The sequence below is a fragment of the Trachemys scripta genome, chromosome 6 (genome assembly GCF_013100865.1).
Source record: "Trachemys scripta elegans isolate TJP31775 chromosome 6, CAS_Tse_1.0, whole genome shotgun sequence".
In the NCBI taxonomy this organism is placed as follows: domain Eukaryota; kingdom Metazoa; phylum Chordata; order Testudines; family Emydidae; genus Trachemys; species Trachemys scripta.
In genome coordinates this window covers 27273858-27294711 of record NC_048303.1, presented here as the reverse complement: position 1 = coordinate 27294711, position 20854 = coordinate 27273858, and the positions used below count along the sequence as shown (strand labels likewise).

The 20854-nt window shown below is 39.2% G+C and overlaps 1 protein-coding gene across 1 annotated transcript in view; it reads right to left on the bottom strand.

Annotated features, from left to right (window-relative positions):
- NNT (nicotinamide nucleotide transhydrogenase) overlaps nt 1-20854 on the bottom strand; it is a 63006-nt gene that overhangs the window by 27580 nt on the left and 14572 nt on the right. Inside the window, exons 5-15 of the mRNA XM_034773300.1 lie at nt 18488-18575; nt 17701-17789; nt 15868-16055; nt 13966-14099; nt 11583-11774; nt 9523-9676; nt 6236-6397; nt 4868-4978; nt 3747-3892; nt 1822-2017; nt 528-761 (exon numbers count right to left, since the gene is read on the bottom strand). Coding sequence (XP_034629191.1) covers nt 528-761; nt 1822-2017; nt 3747-3892; nt 4868-4978; nt 6236-6397; nt 9523-9676; nt 11583-11774; nt 13966-14099; nt 15868-16055; nt 17701-17789; nt 18488-18575 — 1694 coding nt within the window. The remainder of the gene's footprint in view (nt 1-527; nt 762-1821; nt 2018-3746; nt 3893-4867; nt 4979-6235; nt 6398-9522; nt 9677-11582; nt 11775-13965; nt 14100-15867; nt 16056-17700; nt 17790-18487; nt 18576-20854) is intronic.

The following is a 20854-nucleotide window of genomic DNA, read 5'->3' as shown; positions in this document are numbered from 1 at the left end:
TCTAGTAAAAGAAATCTGTACTCTAAGTCAGAAATCCTATGGAAGTCAGTGACAGAACCCCTATTAACTTTAATAGAACCATGATTTCACCCTAAATTGTCTACTCTGCCAGATGACATATGTACTTTTAATTTTAATACATTTCAGTAAAAAAATTATGTCCAGACAGAAAGTATGTACAGTACATTAAATAAGAAATCCAAATCAGTACTAAGTTTTGGATAATGTGGGCTGGGGATTGTTTACATTATTTGGTGATTAACATGAGAAATACTGTCCATAAGCACACTGAATGCAGATCATCCATAAAAAAGCACTATACAACAAATAAAAAAAGTGCAAAGCAGCAATTAAAAAAACCCCTCAAGTTAAGCCTATATTAACTCACTTGATACATTTTCTGTAAAACAGAATTTTTTTTAAGCTCTACACACACAGTTTATTAAATGGGTGCTAGAGTCAAAGAAAAATGACAAAAACAAAATAAATTTAAAAATTAGCTTTTGCCCAACATGGACAACACTCACCTTGCAGTTTCCCATAAGCTATGAGGGAGCCACTGAAAGTCACACCACCAATGTACGTGCCAAGATACGCCACAATCTTGGTGAGGTTTGCAGCTGGATCAGTAGCGAAGTGAGGATACTCAATCATGTACTCTGCTACGCAGGTGAGCACAGCAGCCAAACCTACCAAACTATGGAAAGCAGCCACTAGCTGAGGTAAATCTGAAATCTGGATGCGTTTAGCAATTGTCAAACCTGGCAAGAGTTGGAGACAAAGAATTAAAATATTAGAAGGTACTGTTTTATGTGATCATGAGCTTGTGTATTCTGTTCGATATAGTAATGTCAGTAATTTTGTGCGTTGGGGACATTGTGCAAATAAGGAAATCAAAAAGTCAGGAATGTATTAGTATTAGACTACAGCCACCTGAGAAGCTTCCACTGGACTCAGTATTCTTTTTATATGAGGCAGCATAGTCCAAAAAGAGAGGGAATCTGACTAGACTCAGGAGACCAGATTTCAATTTTTCAGTCAGTAACTAACCTGCAGTGTGAGCTTAGCCTCTCTGTTCCTTAATTTTCTTACTGAGCGAGCTGGGCAACTACAGATCCATTAGTCTGACCTCAATAGAATGCAAGCCTTTAGAACAAATTTTGAAGGAAATAATAATTAAAGACCTGGTGGTAAATGGAAAACGGGATAAAATGCAACAAGGTTTAACAAAGGTCAATTGTGCCAGACTACCCCAAAATCCTTCTTTGATAAAAAAAAAAAAAAAAAAAAAAAAACAGTTAAGACAAGGGAAGTGTGGTAAATTTAATCTATTTGGACTTTAGTAAGGCATTTTATACAGTAATAAATGGGAAATTATTTGTTAAAATGGAGAAAATTGGGATTAGTACAGCGATTGTGAGGTGGGTGGCTAAAGATATGACACCAACGATTGTGCTGAAAGGTAAATTATTGGGCTGCAGGAAGGTTACTAGTAGAGTTCCTCAAGAATCAGTCTTTGGACTTGATCTCATTGAATATTTTCATTGGTATAGAGCCTTGCAGCAGGACTGGGATCCCACCCATTATTATGGCAGAGGGACGGAAACTGATAAAATGTACTTCATTGTATGCAGGCAGCTCCTTATCTGCTAAGTGGGGATCACAATTTTTATCCCACCAGAGTAAAGTGCTTTGATAGATGGATAAAAGCACTCTATAGCCACTAAGTTAGAGTAAAGATATCAAAAGTGGCATGTAACCATGAGCTATTAATTTCACCTGTAAGTTATAAAATTGAATTTTACATGGTGCTGTACTCACCTATGGTGCCACCAAGGGTCATTGCACCTGACATCTGAGCCAACAATTCTGGTGATGGTTTAAGGCCTCCAAGAGTAGCCGCCAAACCTCCAGCAACACCTATCATACCCAAAGCGTTACCCAGGCGAGCAGTTCCTTGAGTGGACAGACCAGCCAGAGCACCAACACAACACAAGCCTGAGCCCAGATAGATCATCTTTAAAATAACAGAAACACATATATTCATTAAAATCTTTCTGATCATTACATAAAAAAAAAAAAAAGACAGATTTTTAGTGCTGATGGTTCACAAAGGTGGATTTGATCTTAACGAATGCTACTGAGGAGGAGTTCGAGATTTTACTGTGGTGTGCAAATTTGTTGTTGTAATGTGACTGTGGTCATTTTAAAAGGTTACATTTAAATCAAATTTGAGGATTTTTGCTTTATTAGTTTAGTTCACCTGCTTCTCATGACATTAATTTTAAGTTGAGACGACTTTCCAGAAGTTTTCCCTTCGTAAGCACAAGATTTTCTTAGCATAACACCAATTAATGTTGTCAGAGTTCAACTGTCCTAATGGGTAGGGAAACAATTTTTGATGTTTACTTATGATACCTTTGGCTTCCTGTTTACAAAAGAAAAAATGTATCTTACATGCATATATTTAATTTCAATAATAATTTAAATAGCATAAAATGGGTGTTTGTAAAATACTATGTTACAAATCCCTGAGACGGTTATTTTAGATTGTTACTTCAACAAAAAAAAAAAAAAAAAGGTAATTGATTTCCATTTTCTTAACTAGTATGATCTGAATCTGAACAAGCAGCACTATAATAAGAGGTTCTACATTGTGAGAAACGGGATTATTTTCAAAGACCTTATCTCTTCTCATTCCTTCTGGGCTGAAACTTTGTAGACATGGCCTTAGCTCAGAATCCCATCCATCCATCCCTCTACAAATATGGTTTACAAGTTTTAAGACTTAGGTAAAAGAACTCCTACCTTTTTTGCCTGGTCTCTGATTTAAACTTTCAAAAAACTCTTAGCTCTCTATTTCGTTCTTAGGTATTGTTAGAGCATCCATTTCAATAGCATTTAAAAATGAATAGCAGAAATAAAGCTTAAGAGATTTGTCCATAATGCGAAAAACCCTGCTGCTATTTTAGAAATATAAAGATATTTTAAAGGAAGTTGTTATTTAGAAACTTTGCAACACTAAAGTCAATGTCCAAGGTTCATTTGCAGTTTGGAGCTAGCTCGTGGAGTTAGCTAATACGTGGCTGCCTGTGTGGAAATAAGCAGAGGATGAAAAGTCATTAATAGTTTGTGTCCTCCAAAGCCCATCAACAGAAAAGTATGCCATGTCACTAGCAGTCAGCGGATGCTTGCTCTAAAAGCCTGTACTTGACATACAGATAAGCTCCATATCCCAGCCATCAGGTAAAGGGAGAGGGAATTCATAATGTAAACTGGAGCGTGACACATTGCCACACTTTCCACTTGTTGGGAAAGCACAGAGAAGAAAGTAATACTGAAAGAATAGCAATTAAGTGTGTGGGGGGAGAAAGGGAACAAGACCGACAGAGTGAATTTTTCCCTTTCCCACAAAGAAGTTAAATGCCAAAACTACTATAGCATCAAGTTACTTACAAACCTGCAAATGTCATAAAAGTTCTTTGACCTTGTCTTGACCGGTTTTGATCCCTTGCCCATGTCATCTTTACCAAATGTATAAATAAGAGGTAAAACTAGAGGCAATTCGAGAAAGAGTTGGGTGGGAGATGAAGGACAGTAGGATACAGCCCTTTTGTAGGTTTATTTCAGAACCTGTTTGATCAAAGTGATTTGAACACTGTGTACTTTAAGTCCAGTTGCCAAATGGGAAAGAGACCTGGTGAAAGCTGGATCAGCAAATGACTGAAAATGAAGGATCTTCTTACCTGTTCAATATTATAGCCACCCTGGAGAGCAGCTGCATATCCCCCTACAAAGACACCAGCAGGGAGCAGGTACAGGTAATTGTATTCCGGGGGATCAGTAGGACGCTTGAACATATCCAGCATTCTCTGTGTAACCAGAAAGCCACCTTGCCAAAGTACAAAAGAAAAAAAAAAGCTGAAACTAGGCCTTGGCCAACCTTCTAGGAAAATATTTAGTTAATCCTAGTACCCATTGGAACATGAGTAAGAGCTTTGGAAAGCTTGGAATCTGGTGTACTAGCCAGTATGCAGATATCTAGGATTAAGGTCAGATATAACTACTTTCTTTAGACTACACAGGGAATTCATCCAATTGGAGGGAGGGGTTGGTGGGCTGGCAACCACATATAGATACCAAGACCTGTCAGACACCCCCATCGATTTGCAAGGTGGCCTGCCCATCTACCATTACTCTCAATTGTCTACCTGTTCAGCAGCACAGCTCATTGATGATCACACCACTCATCATCCATGCCTGTATCGTACTTCTCCTCCCTACTGTGGGATAGAAATGCACTGACACACACTGGAGTTTCCAATGAAAATTCTGCAGTGGATGTCCTCTGTTTCTGCCACCTAATCACGTGTCAGAGCTTTTACTAGCACAGGTATAGGAAGGGAGATTATGCCTGTTCTCTTCCCTCCCAGTCACAGCCAGGAACAGTCTTCATAGGAGTCAGGTGCCCTTCCATGTTACATAGTGGAAAGACTTATGTTCCCTATTTTTGTTCTGAGTCTTTTTGTAGATTGGCCACAATTTTGATCCTGAAGAGGGGAGATGGATAAATACAATACCATCTCAAAATGCAGAGGAATGCATGGAATACATGCAATCACTAAAGTGATTAAACTATAAAAAATAACTGGTATTCTAAGACTTTCTCCAATGGAAAGTCACATCATAGAAGGGGCACACAAGAATGCCACTGTCAACAACCATACTAGCTTGTTTGCTTTTTAAGAGATCCCAATCCATAAATTAGGGTCATTTCAATCTATACCACTAGAAAAATGGAAGGCATTAATGGACTTGGTCACAGTGTGTTTTGATTCATGTTCATAGAAAGTTAACATGCTCATACCTGCAATGTTGACAGATGACACAAAAGCAGCAAGCACAGCAAGACCTTGAGGAGTACTTTCAGGGAAATAGTTTCCTCCCATCAATGCCAACCCACCAACTGCAGTCAGTCCTATTAGAAAAAGATACGAGTAAGCTACTGAATATAAACAGCGGATTATATACCAAGCAGCGATCTCTAATTCAAGAATCAACAGACACCACTTGATTATAGTTTTGCCAAACACTGTACACATTACTGTAGTTTAATCCTTCTGAACCACGACTGCAGTGAAATAAAAATTATTGGCAAAGCTATCCCAGTGTGCCACAGAACACATTAGTAAAGCAACAGACCAATACATTTTTGGAATAGAACACGTCATATGTTAATTTAAGCAGCACTGGCTGTTCATCTATAAATGAAAGGCTGAGTTATTAGGCCACAAATGTGACCGGCTTTGTTGTTCCTGAGGACCGAGAACAGCAGTTATTTCCAAAGTGAGGGCCAGTTTACTGTCTATCCTAATTTCATTATTAAGCTGGCAGTAATTGCAACTCTGTATGCTGCTGTACAAACATTAAGAGGAGACGGCCCCGTTTGAAAGAGCTTACAGTCCAGGAAAGACAGACAGAAAGCTGTTCAGACTTGTACTAGCTCAAGTGCAGGTGTAATTTTTTAAGGGCAAGGAGAGGGTGATAAACCTCATGGAGGTCATTAGTGGGAGACTTTCCAGAAGTGAGTGTGAGGAGGAACATGAAAGATGGCCACTCCATGCCTTCTTCCATGTTACTCTTTTATACTTGAAGATGAGAACAGGAGAAGGAGAGAGAGGGGGCAGTGAGGAGAGAGGCTTAGGAGGCGTGAAGGGAGTAAAAGAGGAAGTAGGAAGAAGAGAAACCAGAGATGTAAGCACAGTTTGTTTATGACCTGAAAGGTGAGGACTAAGAGACTTGAATATGATATGGAAGGGGAGGGAAGCAGAGAGCAACAAGCCTGCCAGAAGGGAAGGAGAGGGAGATGATTTTAGTAGCAGGATTTTGGATAGATTGGAAGGGAGAGGTGTGGTATGCAGGAAAGAGGTTGCCATGTCCCAAGCAAGAGACAACCCAGTTACATGGTAAATTGCTTTTAAAAATATGCAGTATGTTTGCCTTTATAGATTTGTAACTAGTTCTCTTTGAAGGAGGCTACCAGTAGTAAGAACCACACATGAAGTCTGTTATCTTTGCTATTTATAACAAAAGGTTCAGTTGGAATAGTCCCAAATCTGGCTCCTTAGCATCTTAAATACAGAGGATTAAACTTCTACTAAAAGCTCATAAAATATCATAACTACACCCAATGTTTCCTCTACACAACACAAATAGCTGCAGGGCAATCACCTACCTGAGATGGCATTAGTCACAGACATGAGTGGAGAGTGAAGAGCAGGGGTCACACCCCAGACCGTGTGGTACCCTACTATTCCAGCTAAACCAAACGTTGTCACCATCTGTGGGAATGCAGCATTAGGAGCTGCAATGCCCAGTCCCAGCAAGCTAGTCAGACCTAAGGAGGACAAGGTTAATGCAAAATTGTGATCTCTAAATGGTTTGTTTACATTTCTCCACTGAAATTGTAAGACATATTGAATATGTAAATCAGATTAAGCAGCTGATGAATGTGTCCACCCCATTACCCTAACGTACCCAACCATATTTCTTGAGACTTCTAGGTGCTCCGATACTATGGTGAAGATACAGCTTGGATTAAAAACCCTCCCTCCTCCTCCATCACAGCATTTTACATTCATTCATTATTACCTTAGACAAATGAGTAGTACACACCTGATGCCAACATTACATTACTCTGAGAACAAAACACAGAGGCTTGAAATGCAGGCCTACACTGAAAAGTGACTAATGGAAGCATGTAGTTCCATTTTGGTGTCCAGAATAAATCTGCACAGTTCACAGAAATAAAAGGTTTTTGTAATGGTCAATCCAAGCAAATGGCACATGGGACGTGAAAATCAGATGGCTGTCAAAGAGAACTGTGACAGAGTGTTGACCTAGGCAGTACAACGAGAGACCCGCAATCAGAAGGGACAAGGGAACATCACTCCCAATCTGACCAGACCATGAATGCCACAAAAGATGGCTAACTATGTCACCCTTCCTGCACAGGTCAGCAGGAGTGCGTCAAGTAGCACTGGCTGTGCACCCCTTGTTTTGCTGAATATTAGTTCTTGTGATTAAAGACAACAGGAAATGCCAAGGTCTGAAGACCAAGGAAGATTGCTGCTTTGCAGCGTAAAAGGTGAATGAAAGTCCATTATTCCTTCTGGCAGATCCAGCCCTAAACACGAGCCAAGAGGAGAAGGTCCAGAGGACCCTCACCCATCATCTCCCTCCCAGTGCTAAAAAAGACATGGCAAACTCCCATGAGGAAAGAGAGGGCGAAATGCCATCCTCTTCAAACTTTGCTATTTATGACAAAGGTGCCACAGGACCCTCTGTTCCTCTTCAAACTGACAGCCAGAAACAATGGAACAAGTCAGTCTGAACCAGACTGCACTGGGCTCACTATTTAAATCAAGTTACTCAATAGCTTGTAATGGCTCTCTCTAAAATAATAATGCCCACCTGGAAACTCCTTGATTAGTAGATCATTAACCCAACAGTTATAGTTATATGGGAGCAATTATAGCTTATCAGCTCAAAGCCTACTTTGAAATTTGAGTTGACAAATTCAATAGACTTTAACTGTCTGTGTCAGCCCAAATGTTGGGTGGAGTTCATCTCACATTTCTACTACTGTCCAGATTGCAAATGTACTTCTAGCTTTTAATTCTGTACAATGGAATTAAAGCATTTGTGACAGATATGACAATATCTTGGACAAACCTGACTGAATTAAATTAAAATTAATTCAGTAAGGTTTAAGTACTGTAGGAGCTCATTGTATTAAAAATGCAAATACTTATGTACTATTGTAGGATTGTATGCAACTTCTTTTAAGGGGTATGAAAATACCCTCACTCCAATCATGTAAGAAATCAGCCTTCTGAAATTTCCCCCTGGGGGGGAAATCCATTGTCTGGCTGATTATCTATTCATGGTGTCTTCAGAGACCCAAACTGGATCAAGGAGGGACTCCTTTGTTTGCTTGTTCTGAGCTGAAGCTGTGATGAACCTCTGACCACAGGAAAACCCCTGGGTGGGGTCTGAAGGACTGTTCACCAGCCAGAGCCCTTGTTAGAGTAAGGGGGTGATCTCTGGTAAGCTTATTTCCATGCATGTAGGTTCTTTTATTATTGTTAATGTTTTCTCTGTAATGCTTTTACCTTAAGAATAAATGTGCTTGCTTAGAAAGCCCTGTGTGGTAGCTGAACTGTAGGCAATTATATGGTCTACTGTCTCTGAAGCAAAAAATAAAGCAGGCCAGCTTAGGGAGCTTCAGTTTCCTGGGGAGGTCACAGTACAGGAAGAGACCTGCGCAGTCGGGAAATACCCCAGTCAGGACAGAGAGAGACGTGGATCTCTGCCTAAGAGAGGTAACAGCTGAGGAGCAGGGAGCCTAGAGCAAGAGCTCTTGCTGGGCCATGAGTGGGAATACAGGTGCAGCCGCCCTGAACTGTGACAGCATTGAAGTAAAAATCAAGTACAGTTTTGTGTATGAATTTATCAGATCTGTGGGCCTGAAGAGAGGCTCTGCAGGTGCTGATCTTTATTAATAAACATGCTCTCTGGATTTTTCTTATGCACACAGACAAAGCTACACTGGTAGAAGAGCTTTCTACCTTAGGAAAGATAGTGCTGAATGTGGTCTCTCTCCTGTTTTGATTAAATGCAAAAGCTAAATAAGAGTACCACAATCATGCTGAAATTCTGTTGCAATACTTAAACCATGAGTTTTAAAGAAGAAAAGAAAACAGACATGCAATTACATTCTGAATTCCTTAATAGGCTAACTTACAATATTGGTGCATGTAAAATGCTAATTGAAAACCTACTGGCAACTCCTATTGCCTGCTGCTTATTCTTCAAAAGCAAACACTTGTTCCCAATACTTCGCAAAGTTGTTGGGCAATTAGTATCTCTTTTTGTCCAGTAAAGCGTAAAAAAATCCACTTCCTAAAAAGAACTCAAACACACATACTTCAAGGACTTTGCTGGAATACTAAGTATTTCACAGATTCTTAATTAAATACACCAAACAGACACCCATGCATGTCAGATTACTCTGGACTTTTTGAGATGTTGAAATACCAGCATTTCTGGTGAGATTATTTAAGTTTTGCTCTCCAAGAAACAATTATTGCATTGTTTTTACACTAAGTCAGTAATCAACCAGTGGGTTTCTCACACACCAAAATAGGGTTAGAACTAGTTACTAATGGAATGATTGAAGTTACTATTTTTCATTAAGAACTTGTCTACATGGCTATGCCCAGGAAAATTCATGTGAATTAACTTTTAAAGTGGATTAGCTACAATGCATCCTGTGTGATTGCTCTTATTCAGAATTAAAGTGATCTTAATTCAGTTCAGCTTGATTTACTTCCAAAGTGAATTAAGATAAGCTACCTTCTTGCCCATATAGACAAGCCTAAGTTTCCAAGAGGCTGAATTTAGCACACAACACACAGTCACCTAACTCTGGATGTAGTTGCAGTGTCAGAGTTCTCTCACCTGCAGTATATGCAGATGCAGCAGTCATCGTTTTTCTAAAAGGTGTGATCGTGGCTGCTTTCTCAGCTTCCAGCTCAGCCACACTCTTCTGTTTCACAGGGACTCCCTGAGGAATGTTGTTTGGTGGAGGTGCTGGAAAAATCACCTTGCCATCCTGACAATACAAAAAGTTACAGTTACCCCTAGAATGACAGATGGCTTGCCCAGCTGGTCATTGCTTGTTCTTCAAAAATAAATTCTTCAGACAAGAGTCAAGATCAAAATCAAAGAATGATGGGTGAAAATCTGGTCTGTGGCTTGTCAAATAAGAGCCATAATTATGAGTAGAATGTTCTTCATAACATCTCTTTTCAGTCAAAGCTAAAGATTATTGTTCGGGACAGCGAACCAGAGGTGGGCAAGGGCTAGCACCCCTGCAATGGAAATATTGAAGGGGCTGATATATGTTTCTGGTCTCTCCCCCGAATATCTCAGAGGCAAGGGCAGGATCCAGCTATGTTTCTGACCCAGAGGAGGGGCCAGTACACGAGACTGGGCCGGCCACCAGGAAACAGGTAGGAACAATTCTCCTCTCCCCATCTTCCAGCCACTACAGGTCCTGGCAGGAATGTGTGTGCCAGCCACTGGGGTGGGGAGCCAGGGCACCAGGCACCAGCCACTGGGGAACTGCCATACAAACAGGAGTAGGAACTTCCAGGTCATCCCGCGCCAGCCTGGAGTCTGTTCCCCCGTCACATCGTCCCTCGCTCCCCCTCTTGTCCCTCCCCTTCCTTACTGACAGTAGTATCTCACCCCACCACCCCATTATTATTTATTTACAGAATTAACATTGTGCTAGGCACCTGAGGGAGTATTATTATACTAGCAGCTAGAATCCCCAGTCAATATCAGGGCCCCACTATGCTAGGCACTGTACAACATAGAGTGAGAGACAAGTCCTTTGCTAAATAACTTACAATCTAAATACACAAGACAAACAAAGGACAGGGGGCAAACAGAAGTACAAAGAGATTAAGCAACCTGCCCAAGGTCATACAGCATGTCAGTGGTAGAGCGGGTAATAGAACTCCGGTCTCCTGACTATCTGCCCAGTGCCTTATCTAAGCCATGTTGTCTCTCAAACATATAGACAGACATATTTCCTGCTCAGAGGAGTCTGTCTTGATTATGTGAACCGTTAAGCATACGTTAGGACAAAAAGCACAATACAGTATCTATATACAACCCACTCCCTTCCCAGCTAAAGTTGGAATACGAGGAAATTAATTTGAGGTCTTATTCCAAGTTCTAGTGGACAGACACCGATATCACAATGAACTATCCCTCTCACTTAAATGTTCCATAAGATCACAAACGAGGCACATTAATATGGAAAGAGAGGAGAAATTTGTATTACCATTGCCGATGCTGGACCTGTTCTATGAATAAATTAAGACCTTCAAGTTTCCTTTGGCTTTGACCTATGCTAAAAAACAAACAACTTGAAAGGATACTGTCTACTTGATCTTTTTTAAATGTAATGTTAAAATTATATTTCTGCTAGAGCTCCCTTTAAGTACCATCTCCTGATTTTTATTTGTTTAAATTCCTTGAAAATAGATTCTAGAAGTGTTTTTCTGCTCCCTTCGGGATGCTTATAAGGATCTTTTCAGCAAGGGGAAAACTGACTATATATGGGAACAGCATAAATGTCTACTCAGAAAGTGTTGTCAAAATTCACAAAGCAAGCAAACAAAAAATACAGAGACATTTTTGTTTTTTGCAGTTACAGAAATCTTAGGCTTTTCTGTTAACTGTAGTAGGCACAGCATTTTCAGATAAATGTGATTTTCACATTGACGGTGGCCCTTTAATAAAAAAAGTAGTGATAATAAAAAACCACAATCACCACAGAGATCAGAGGAATGTTTAACATGAACACAAAAACAAGGCTTTGTTTCATAAGCTACATATAAATACAAGCAAATATTTACCTCCTAAGGATGGATTTAAAGAGATTTCAATTATAGGTCTGGAAGTAAACAAAAATACAGTTATAAAGATATAGCATGCTGACTTACCTTCATTACCACAGTGCCTCTAACAACATGGTCCAGAGTGCCATAGTCAAATTGGTCCTTCAGATCAAAGTAGAAGTTTTCCTTGTCAGGACTTATAGCCTTTAGAAGTTTGGTAACATTGTTGGAGTACAAAGTACTGGCCTGGGTAGCCATTCTACTTGGAAGGTCTGTGTAACCTATATGTGTAACTCCCTAAATAAAACCAAGTGAAACATTTAAAAGTCCAGTACAATTCTCAGAAGAAACAGTGTTTCTCAACATCCAAAACCTTTCTAGATATGCACATCAAGTAGCAAGTTTAGTTTTAGTACAGGTTTGTATAGATTTTAATGAGTTACAAAATAAACTGTTTCATTAAGATTTACACTTACTGTTTGTGTTTTTTACCAACAGTGTTTATATCACAAAATGAGTAAATCCATTCACTTTGCACACCACTGGGATTAAGCCTGAACATTAAGAGGGATGCACTATGTGAGCATTTTTCCATCTCTAATTTCAAAAATACTCTCTTACAACTTCAGGTACTTTAAAACAGCCAGATGAGAGGTGGACAGAATAGCCTATTAAGTCTTTTGGGAGAGCATTAAGAGCGTATTCCCAGACTGATGAGGGAATGGAAAGGAGCTTTTATGTAGTTGGATGTCTGGCTGAGTCGAGTTATTTGTCCTTGGCTATATTTGCTTTTTTAATCACAATCATAAAAATGGGGGGCTGAAAGGGACCTTAAGAGGTCATCTAGTCCATCCCCCCCACGCTCAGGCAGGATCAAGTATACCTACACCAGCCCTGACAAATGTTTGTCTAACATGATCTTAAGAACCTCCACTAATGGGGATTCCACAACCTCCTTTTCCAGTACTTAACTATTCTATAGTTAGGAAGTTTTTCCTAACATCTAACCTAAATCTCTCTTGCTGCAGACTAAGCAAATTACTTCTTGACCTACTTTCAGTTGATATGGAGAACAACTGATCATCATTTGGTGACAGTATTTGGTCCTGCCATGCGGGCAGGGGACTGGACTCTATGACCTCTCGAGGTCCCTTCCAGTCCTAGAATCTATGAATCTATGAATAAACCATTGTCTTTATGACAGCATTTAACATACCTGAAGACTATTATCAGGTCGCCCCTCAGACTTCTTTTCTCCAGACTAAATATGCCCTCCCCCCTTCTTTTTTAACCTTTCCTCATAAGTCAGGTTTTCTAAAAAAAATTATATTTTTTGTTGCTTTCCTTTGGACTGCCTTCAGTACGTCCACATCTTTCTTAGAGTGTGGCACCTAAAACTGGACACAATACTCCAGCAGAGGACTCACCAATGTCTAGTAAATTACCTCCCATATCTTAGCTACAACACTCTTGTTAATTCCCCCCCGAATGATATTAGCCTTTTTGCAACTGTATTTCATTGTTAGCTCATGTTCAATCTGTGATCCACTATCATTCCCAGATCTTTTTCTGCAGTACTACTGCCTGGCCAGTTATTCCCCATTTTGTATTTGTGTATTTGATTTTTCCTTCCTAAGTGTAGTACTAAATGTTGCAATGTTTAAGTTAGTTTCAGGGTGCTTAGAACCTCTGTATATGTATCATTTTATTTTTCAAATGTAAAGAAATAAAATAATTTAACTTCTAAGACTATGAAGACATATTTCTGTTCTGTGAAACTGAAGTCTGCCAAAGAGATGTAAATTATATTCACTACCAAAAGAAAAAATTGTTACTATCAATTTTCAACAGAACATAACATTTAACTGGTAATTTAGTCTTTTTGAATTAGGTATCCCAAAACAAGTTGAGTTAAATACAGAAGAGGAAAAAAATATCAGGCCATGGCTACTTTACAACTTATGTTGATATAAGTTATATCACTTAGGGATGTGAATAAGCCACCCCCTGAGCGACAAGTTACACCAACCTACACGCTGGTATGGACAACGCAATGTTGGCAGGATAGCTTCTCCTACCAACACAGCTACTGCCACTTGTAGGGCTGGAGTAATTAAGTCGACAGGAGAGCTCTCCCATTGGCACAGAGCATCTACACTAGCAGTGCTACAGCAGCGCCCCTGTAAGCTCTGTAGTGTAGCCATAGACTTTGTCACAGCTGGATCAGATCAATCTCTACCAAGTCTAAGAAACATGATCTGTTAAGGCAATCCTTCCTGAGCAGGCCTTGAATTACATTTGTCTTTTAAAAATATGACTGGTGACAAAATGTTAGTCTTAAAAACAATAAAATAAAATAAAACGATTTAAGCCTATAAGGGTAGACCAGGAAGCTACACATTTTTAAGTGTTTCGTTTAAAAGCTATGGAGTCCTCAAACAATGTGCACTCTTATAAATCCAGAACTGCTACTTAAGAAACCCCATACCTTGTGAACGTAAAGCTCTCCTGGCTTAGTAGTTTCAAAGTTTCCTCCTGCTTCTGAAGCTAAATCCACAACAACTGAACCTTCTTTCATTGATTCAATCATGTCTTTACGAAACAAGATAGGAGCTTTTTTACCTGGTAAGACAAGAAAATATAGCAGGCTACACGCAAGTATCACATCCTGTGGATAATGTCCAAGGGCCAAATTCTCCCCTCAGAGAAATATACACTATTTGCATATAGCTACCACAGAACTCACTACAAATTGTATATGAACATTGAGAGAATTTGGTCTCTAATTTGAATGTTTTCAACTCATATGTGACCTACATTTGTGTGTCTTCGCAGAGAGAAAAGATAGTATAATTTTTTCCCCAAATAAGTGGAAAACCTCTTCTTGACCCCTCAAGAAATAATAAAATGATGTTCTCCCAAAAGCACATTTTTACTTACATAAAAAACAATGTTAGAAAATGCTATTCTGCATTTACTTTTATTTATCTTTAGGATATGACCTGCAAATTTACCTTTGAAAAAAACCAAAAGTATTTTTAAAGTGCCTCTGGTCTCCAAATACAAGCAGCAATAGGATCTAAGCCCATTATCATCCCTATTCATTCCAGAAAATGAACCTTCAATATCTTTCTGAAAGGGTATATGGTTTCTGCAGAAGTTGGACCTGGATCCTGCAAAGGGATTCAGCCAGTAGAATCCCAATGAATCCAGCCAAACTCTGTGCAAGTGAGTGTCTTTATGCAATAAAGGCCTTAAAAGAGCAACTTCAAGCTTGTTTAAATGAGAGCATGCATTTATTTCTGGATTTTTCTTATGTAAGCAAACACTGAAATACCCTATTGACAAGAACTGAAGGAAAGAAAGGTCTATGAGGAGAAATTTCAGATCTCACGGCTGAAGTGATACCCAACAATCACCAATGCCACACAAACTGTTAAAAGAATATTAAGGTTGCAAAACAAAGCACTCAGAAATTGCTTGTCCATGCAACCTTAAACTCTGATTCCCCCCCCCCTTGTTTTGATTCAAATTTTAATTACATGGTCACAAGTTACTATTGCAGCACAATTTGTCTTATTCACTGCACATGTTCTAGAGTCAATTAAGCAGGAGTCCTGCGGATCCTTACCTCATTTAATGCACATTCCTTTTATATTTACAACAGCATAAAGATAGTATATACATTGAAGTCAATTGACTTCATGTTTATACCAGAGCATAATTTAACCACCACCAAGTTGGATAGTATAGAATTTAAATAATTTTAGTTATGTTATATTTACAAAGAATATGAGGGTTGTATTTAAAAGGAGAAATATTTAAATTAAAATTTAATCTGCACAGTTTTTTAAATTCTGACTGATAAGTAACAGTGTACATTTTCCCCAACACCTCATTATTTTCTAGCAAGACTGAAGGAACTTCACAGAATCAAGAGACCTGGGGCTGCTGAAGAGTGCTGAGTGAGTGGCATAGTAGTACACAAGATAGAATCAGGTGAAAGAGAGAACCATCCCAGGAAGGTCTAAGGACCAGGAACTCCAACAGCAAAGGAGGCCTCTCTAACAAGAAAGTCCTTGATAAGAGAGGAATAGTGCAGCATGACTTGCTGGTTACTCCCCTCTGAACTGAGCATCTGTTTTACACAAGGCATCAGCTGTGGGAAAGCAAATATGGCAACCTCTTCAAAAACTGGAACCCACCAAAAGAAGAAGAGGGACAGATTTATGTAAAGCTGAATTACCAACAGCTTCTCTGCCTTCTGCTCCCTCACACTGGAGTCAAGATAGCCCCAAAGATGCACAAACTTACCTGAGCTTAGTGGAGATGAATATTAAAAGTATTCAGAGCAGAATAGGAAAACATGTCTGGTGCATTGGTGACATACCAGGAATAAGAGCTGTACTGATGATGATATCAACTTCTTGGCATTGTTTGGCAAAAAGTTTCATTTCAGCTTCAATAAACTCTTTGGACATTTCTTTTGCATACCCGCCTTGCCCCTCTCCAGATTCCTTTAAATCCACTTCTAAAGGCTCAGCACCAAGAGATTTGAATTGCTCCAAAGCTGCAGCTCTAAAGGTTTAGACAAAACACAGACCACAGAAAAGTCAAGTCTGTTTTTGTAGTGATAATTCAATCCATCCAGGATTTTATTGGAGACCCTTACAGTAGCAATCAGAGAGGAAGAGCAAAGAGAGAAAGTATGGTCCAATGACCAGTTACCCCTCTGTAAAATGGGCATAGCAGCATTTTACTACTTGACAAGGATGTTTGAGGATACATACATTAAAAATCGTCAGGCACTCACACTATGATAATAGAAGCTATAATCACCCCAGGTAGATTGCAATTGTTCCTGCACCCACATACTCTTCTTATTGCAGGATTTTATTAAGATCAGGTGGCAGCACTGTGCAAAATATTAAGTTTTCAGAGACTACTTTCCAATTTCAATATAATCTCAACATGCACGGAATTATGCACAAATCCTTGCACATCAAGATGAAAATATTCAGCTTGCTGAGCACATGCATTTTGAAAACTTGGAAAATTTAAGATGTAATTTAATTTCTGCCTCTGAGAAACATAATCCATTGCGAAGAATGCTTGCTTCCCTCCCCTCCCCTTTCCCCTTCCCACACACACTTTTATATAATCAATTGTTATTTTTAAATGTAATGGATTGAAAGCTGTTTCCATATTCAGAGAGCTTCTGCCAGAATTTTTGCAGCATTTCACTCCATAAAAAAATTGATATGTATTCATTTTTATTTCTTCAGATTTGACAAAAAAGATATATCCAAACCCTAAGCGCTTGAAAATATAACCAAATACACAGTATAACTACCAATACAACATATAAGGTCTAGAAAACCTATGAGAGAAGACTGAAAAAATTGGGTTTGTTTAGTCTGGAAAAGAGAAGACTGAGGGGACATGATAAGTTTTCAAGTACATAAAAGGTTGTTAAAAGGAGGAGGGAGAAAAATTGTTCTTCTTAACTTCCTAACTGTCTGGGTGGTTAAGCACTGGAATAAATTGCCTCGGGAGGTTGTGGAATCTCCATCATTGGAGATTTTTAAGAGCATTTTAGACAAACACCTGTCAAGGATGGCCTAGATAATACTTAGTCATGCCATGGTGCCAGGGACTGGACTAGATGACCTCTCAAGGTCCCTTCCTATCCTATGATTCTAAGATATGCACACAATAATTGAATAAAAGCAAATTCTTTAATGAGAGAAACAAACATTTAAGGCTCATGAGGGAATTTTTTCTTGGCCACCATTACCCCATTATTCCTGGCTTGCCTCTTAAAAATGCCTTTGGGACAGGGGAATGATCTCTGAGGCAGAGGAAGCAGTCTTAGGATGGTAGCATTTAAAATGGCTCATACAGCTGACTCCGCTTCCCCCTCTGCAGGAGCAGAGTGGGTTGGATCTCCGCTCCCCATTCAATGGCAAGGAAAAAGCCTTGCTCAGGAATTCCTAGATGCCCTTGCTCTGGGATACAGGATAGCAGGGTTTCTGGGAAGCATAGTGGGGTCTGACACAGCCACTTCTTATGAACAATGTGTATGATCGTGGATATGATTTCTCTATTTTGGGGTGAACTGAAATAAAATCCTTGGCAGGAGGATTTGTTTACACTCCACCATTTCATGAAAAATGAAAGATGAGCTTGAGTTGCCACTAAGATTTTAAACACCCACACTTACCTGGTATCAAATCCACGAACCACTGCGCCCATTGATTTAGCTGCTCCTGCAGAAGCTAGCCCCGCAACTCCCCCTCCAATTATAAGGACCTAGAATAATATTTGTTATTAGAGATCAAGCTACATACAAAGTGATCTGGAAAAGCGGCACCAATTCTGTTTGACATAGTACAGAATTTCCCATAGGGACTATGGCTCATTGACCAGATCTATTTAACAGATTACCTTAGAGTACAGGGTCCAAATTGACTAGGGTATAGTTCATAATATCACATTATTTAATTAAATTCATTTCTAACATCTAATAATTTGGGAGTCAGCCCATATATAGTATGGAGTCTACATAGACTGACATAAGGAATATACATTTCCCCCATTTTACATAAACTTTGGATTCCCATTCTCAACTGATTTTCTCTCTTTCCCCTCACTAAACCCAACCAAGGGCCACTTCTATCAGGATTCTAAGACACCAAAGTTCCAGCCTGACAATCCCAAATAGTTTCCAAAACCCTCCCCATCCTGCCAATGCATGAACTGATTTTATATCAGAAGCTTGAATTGAAAAAGTTAAGCATAAATGAAATTTATTAAAGTTCAACATTCTTTATATTCAGAGTAGCTTCCATTGCAGACAATGGAAACTTTGCCTGAATAAGGAGTGACTCGGAATTAATAAACAGGTTCTAAACTCTGAAACTAAACACAAGTCTATCAACAAATATTTAACACGCATCAACAGTGGTTTGCTATACTCATGAAATCACCTCTGCTCTTAGTCCACATACCTTGGCAGGAGGAACTTTACCAGCAGCTGTGATCTGACCAGTGAAAAATCGACCAAAGTGATTTGCTGCTAGTACAACAGCCTTGTAACTGTCAACGGAAAAAGATGAGACCATAGTATCAGTATTTTTCCATGTCCAACTCCCACCCAGCCATTGCAGCAGTCAAAGTGGCACACATTTAAGCATAGGCATAGTTTGACTTCTATATTGGGGAGGGGGGGGCAGGAGGAAGAGAATGACAGCTCCAGTAAGGCCAATGGGGCCACACGTGTGGGGGCCAATTCCACGGCTTGCAGTCGGGGGTGGGGGGGAGGGAGGAGAGAGAATACCCCCCTACCTTCCCCCAAACAACACCCATGCATTTAAGTGAAACATGCAAATTGATGTGAAAGCTATACAGTTATGCTCAAAAAACATTTGAAAATGTAGCCCAAACAAGCATTTGTCATATGCCATGGAGAAGTGCTAGCCAGTTAAGGATGCAACTAGCTTATAACGAGCTACTCTAAAGGCTTATTTTTGCACCTCTAATTTTGATTTTGATTGAAACTTGCCCATATTTATTCTGAACATAAATGTTCTTTAAAAATGTTTGAGTGTTTTTGTAAAAGTTAAAGTTCCAGATCATTACAAAAATTTAGTCTGAATTAAATGTCTGTATGCATCCCTTTAGCTCAAAATGCTTATTATTTCTTTCTATACAATTAGCACTTAAATCTTCTTGAAACCTTACAATGCACTTCTTTGTACTTAAGAGCATGCATTTGTGGGGCAGTGGAAGATTTCTGATGTCTCTAACCATTCATTCTCTTGCTTAGGGTTTTAAAATGTGATAAATATACTGAAACTTAGCAACTAACTTTAACAGTTTACAATCTTGGAAGGTAAGGTCTGCAGCATCAGCTCTGTTATGCATGCATAATGTGAGGATCTGCACACAGGGAAACTGCAGAATCAAGCACAGTAAATGTGGTGTAAAGGTAGCACAATCTAGGAGAGTAAGCACAGAGCTAGGAGTCAAGAACTTTCTCATCCCAGATGTACCAATCCTTGTGTGGTTTTGGACAAGTTGCTTAATCTTTGTGCCTCAGTTGCGCCATCTGAAAACAGATAATACTCCACTTGACCGTAAAGGTGTGTTTGGAGGCTTAGTTAATATTAGTACAGCAGATTGTAAATGTAATATGCTTATCACTAGGTGCTGCCTCAGTAGGTCTTTCCCTTGGCCAAGTTGCATTTCTGTAAATAACATGTTGACTAGTGTACTCTTTTCCTATTGTGCTCAATCTTCCCTTTTTTCCAGTGATTTTGCAAAGAGTAAACTGTAAGAAAAGGTGTGAATGTCCTTTTAAGTGCAGGGACAGTATTACTAACTTCTCCAGTGTAGAATGCAGCTTAGTCTAGCAGAGAAGGAAACAAAGGAGCCTTGGGGCCTCATTAAGGGACTAAAGTTCTTCTGGTGTATGCTTTACGCCTGATTTCCCAATTCTCTTATTTTGGTCTCTTGTTTTGTTAAAAACAAACTGGGACTTATTTCCTGATCACCATGGGTCCAAACATTTTATAGTAAGATATGGGATACTGACAATCCCATATCTGTGCTATATAGGCGTTTAACAAATTTATTACAGCATAAGCTTTCGTGGGCTACAGCCCAGAAGAAGTGGGCTGTAGCCCACGAAAGCTTATGCTGTAATAAATGTGTTAGTCTCTAAGGTGCCACAAGTACTCCTGTTCTTTTTGCAGATACAGACTAACACGGCTGCTACTCTGAAACCAAACATGCTAATTGTTCTGGATACACCAAAACATTATTTTAAGTGTATATTCTTTAGGAGGTCTTATGACTTTCTCTAGCTCTGTACACAAAAGAATGTCTATTCTTTGAGTCAAAACTTATAAATTTTATAACTTCCTGTCATATTCTATTAAAACTATACAAGATGAATGAGAAGACGCAGAATAATTATTCAAGCTATTACCTTGTTTTCTCTAGTATAATTTAAAAAACATCATCAGCTATATACATCCACAAAGAAGCTGGTAATTTGCCAAGAGGCTAAATACATTTTGAAGGGCACAAAATGTTTTCTTACTTTGAAGGGTGACACTTTCACACCTGTACAAAAAAGCAAATGCTCATAATACTTGCTGACAGCCACTTTACCAACTAAGTTGCCACCACAGAAGCTACAGAGAATGCAAATCCTAGGGAAGTTTAGACTTTCAGTCCCATCTTCCATGCTGGTGGGTTTCATTTAGAGCGCTTTATACTGTGTTATCCCCAACCTCTGTGTTGGGCATTAGTCACTCTGTGCATCTTAATCTATCACTATCTCAACTATAGCTTAAGCCCATTCTGATCTA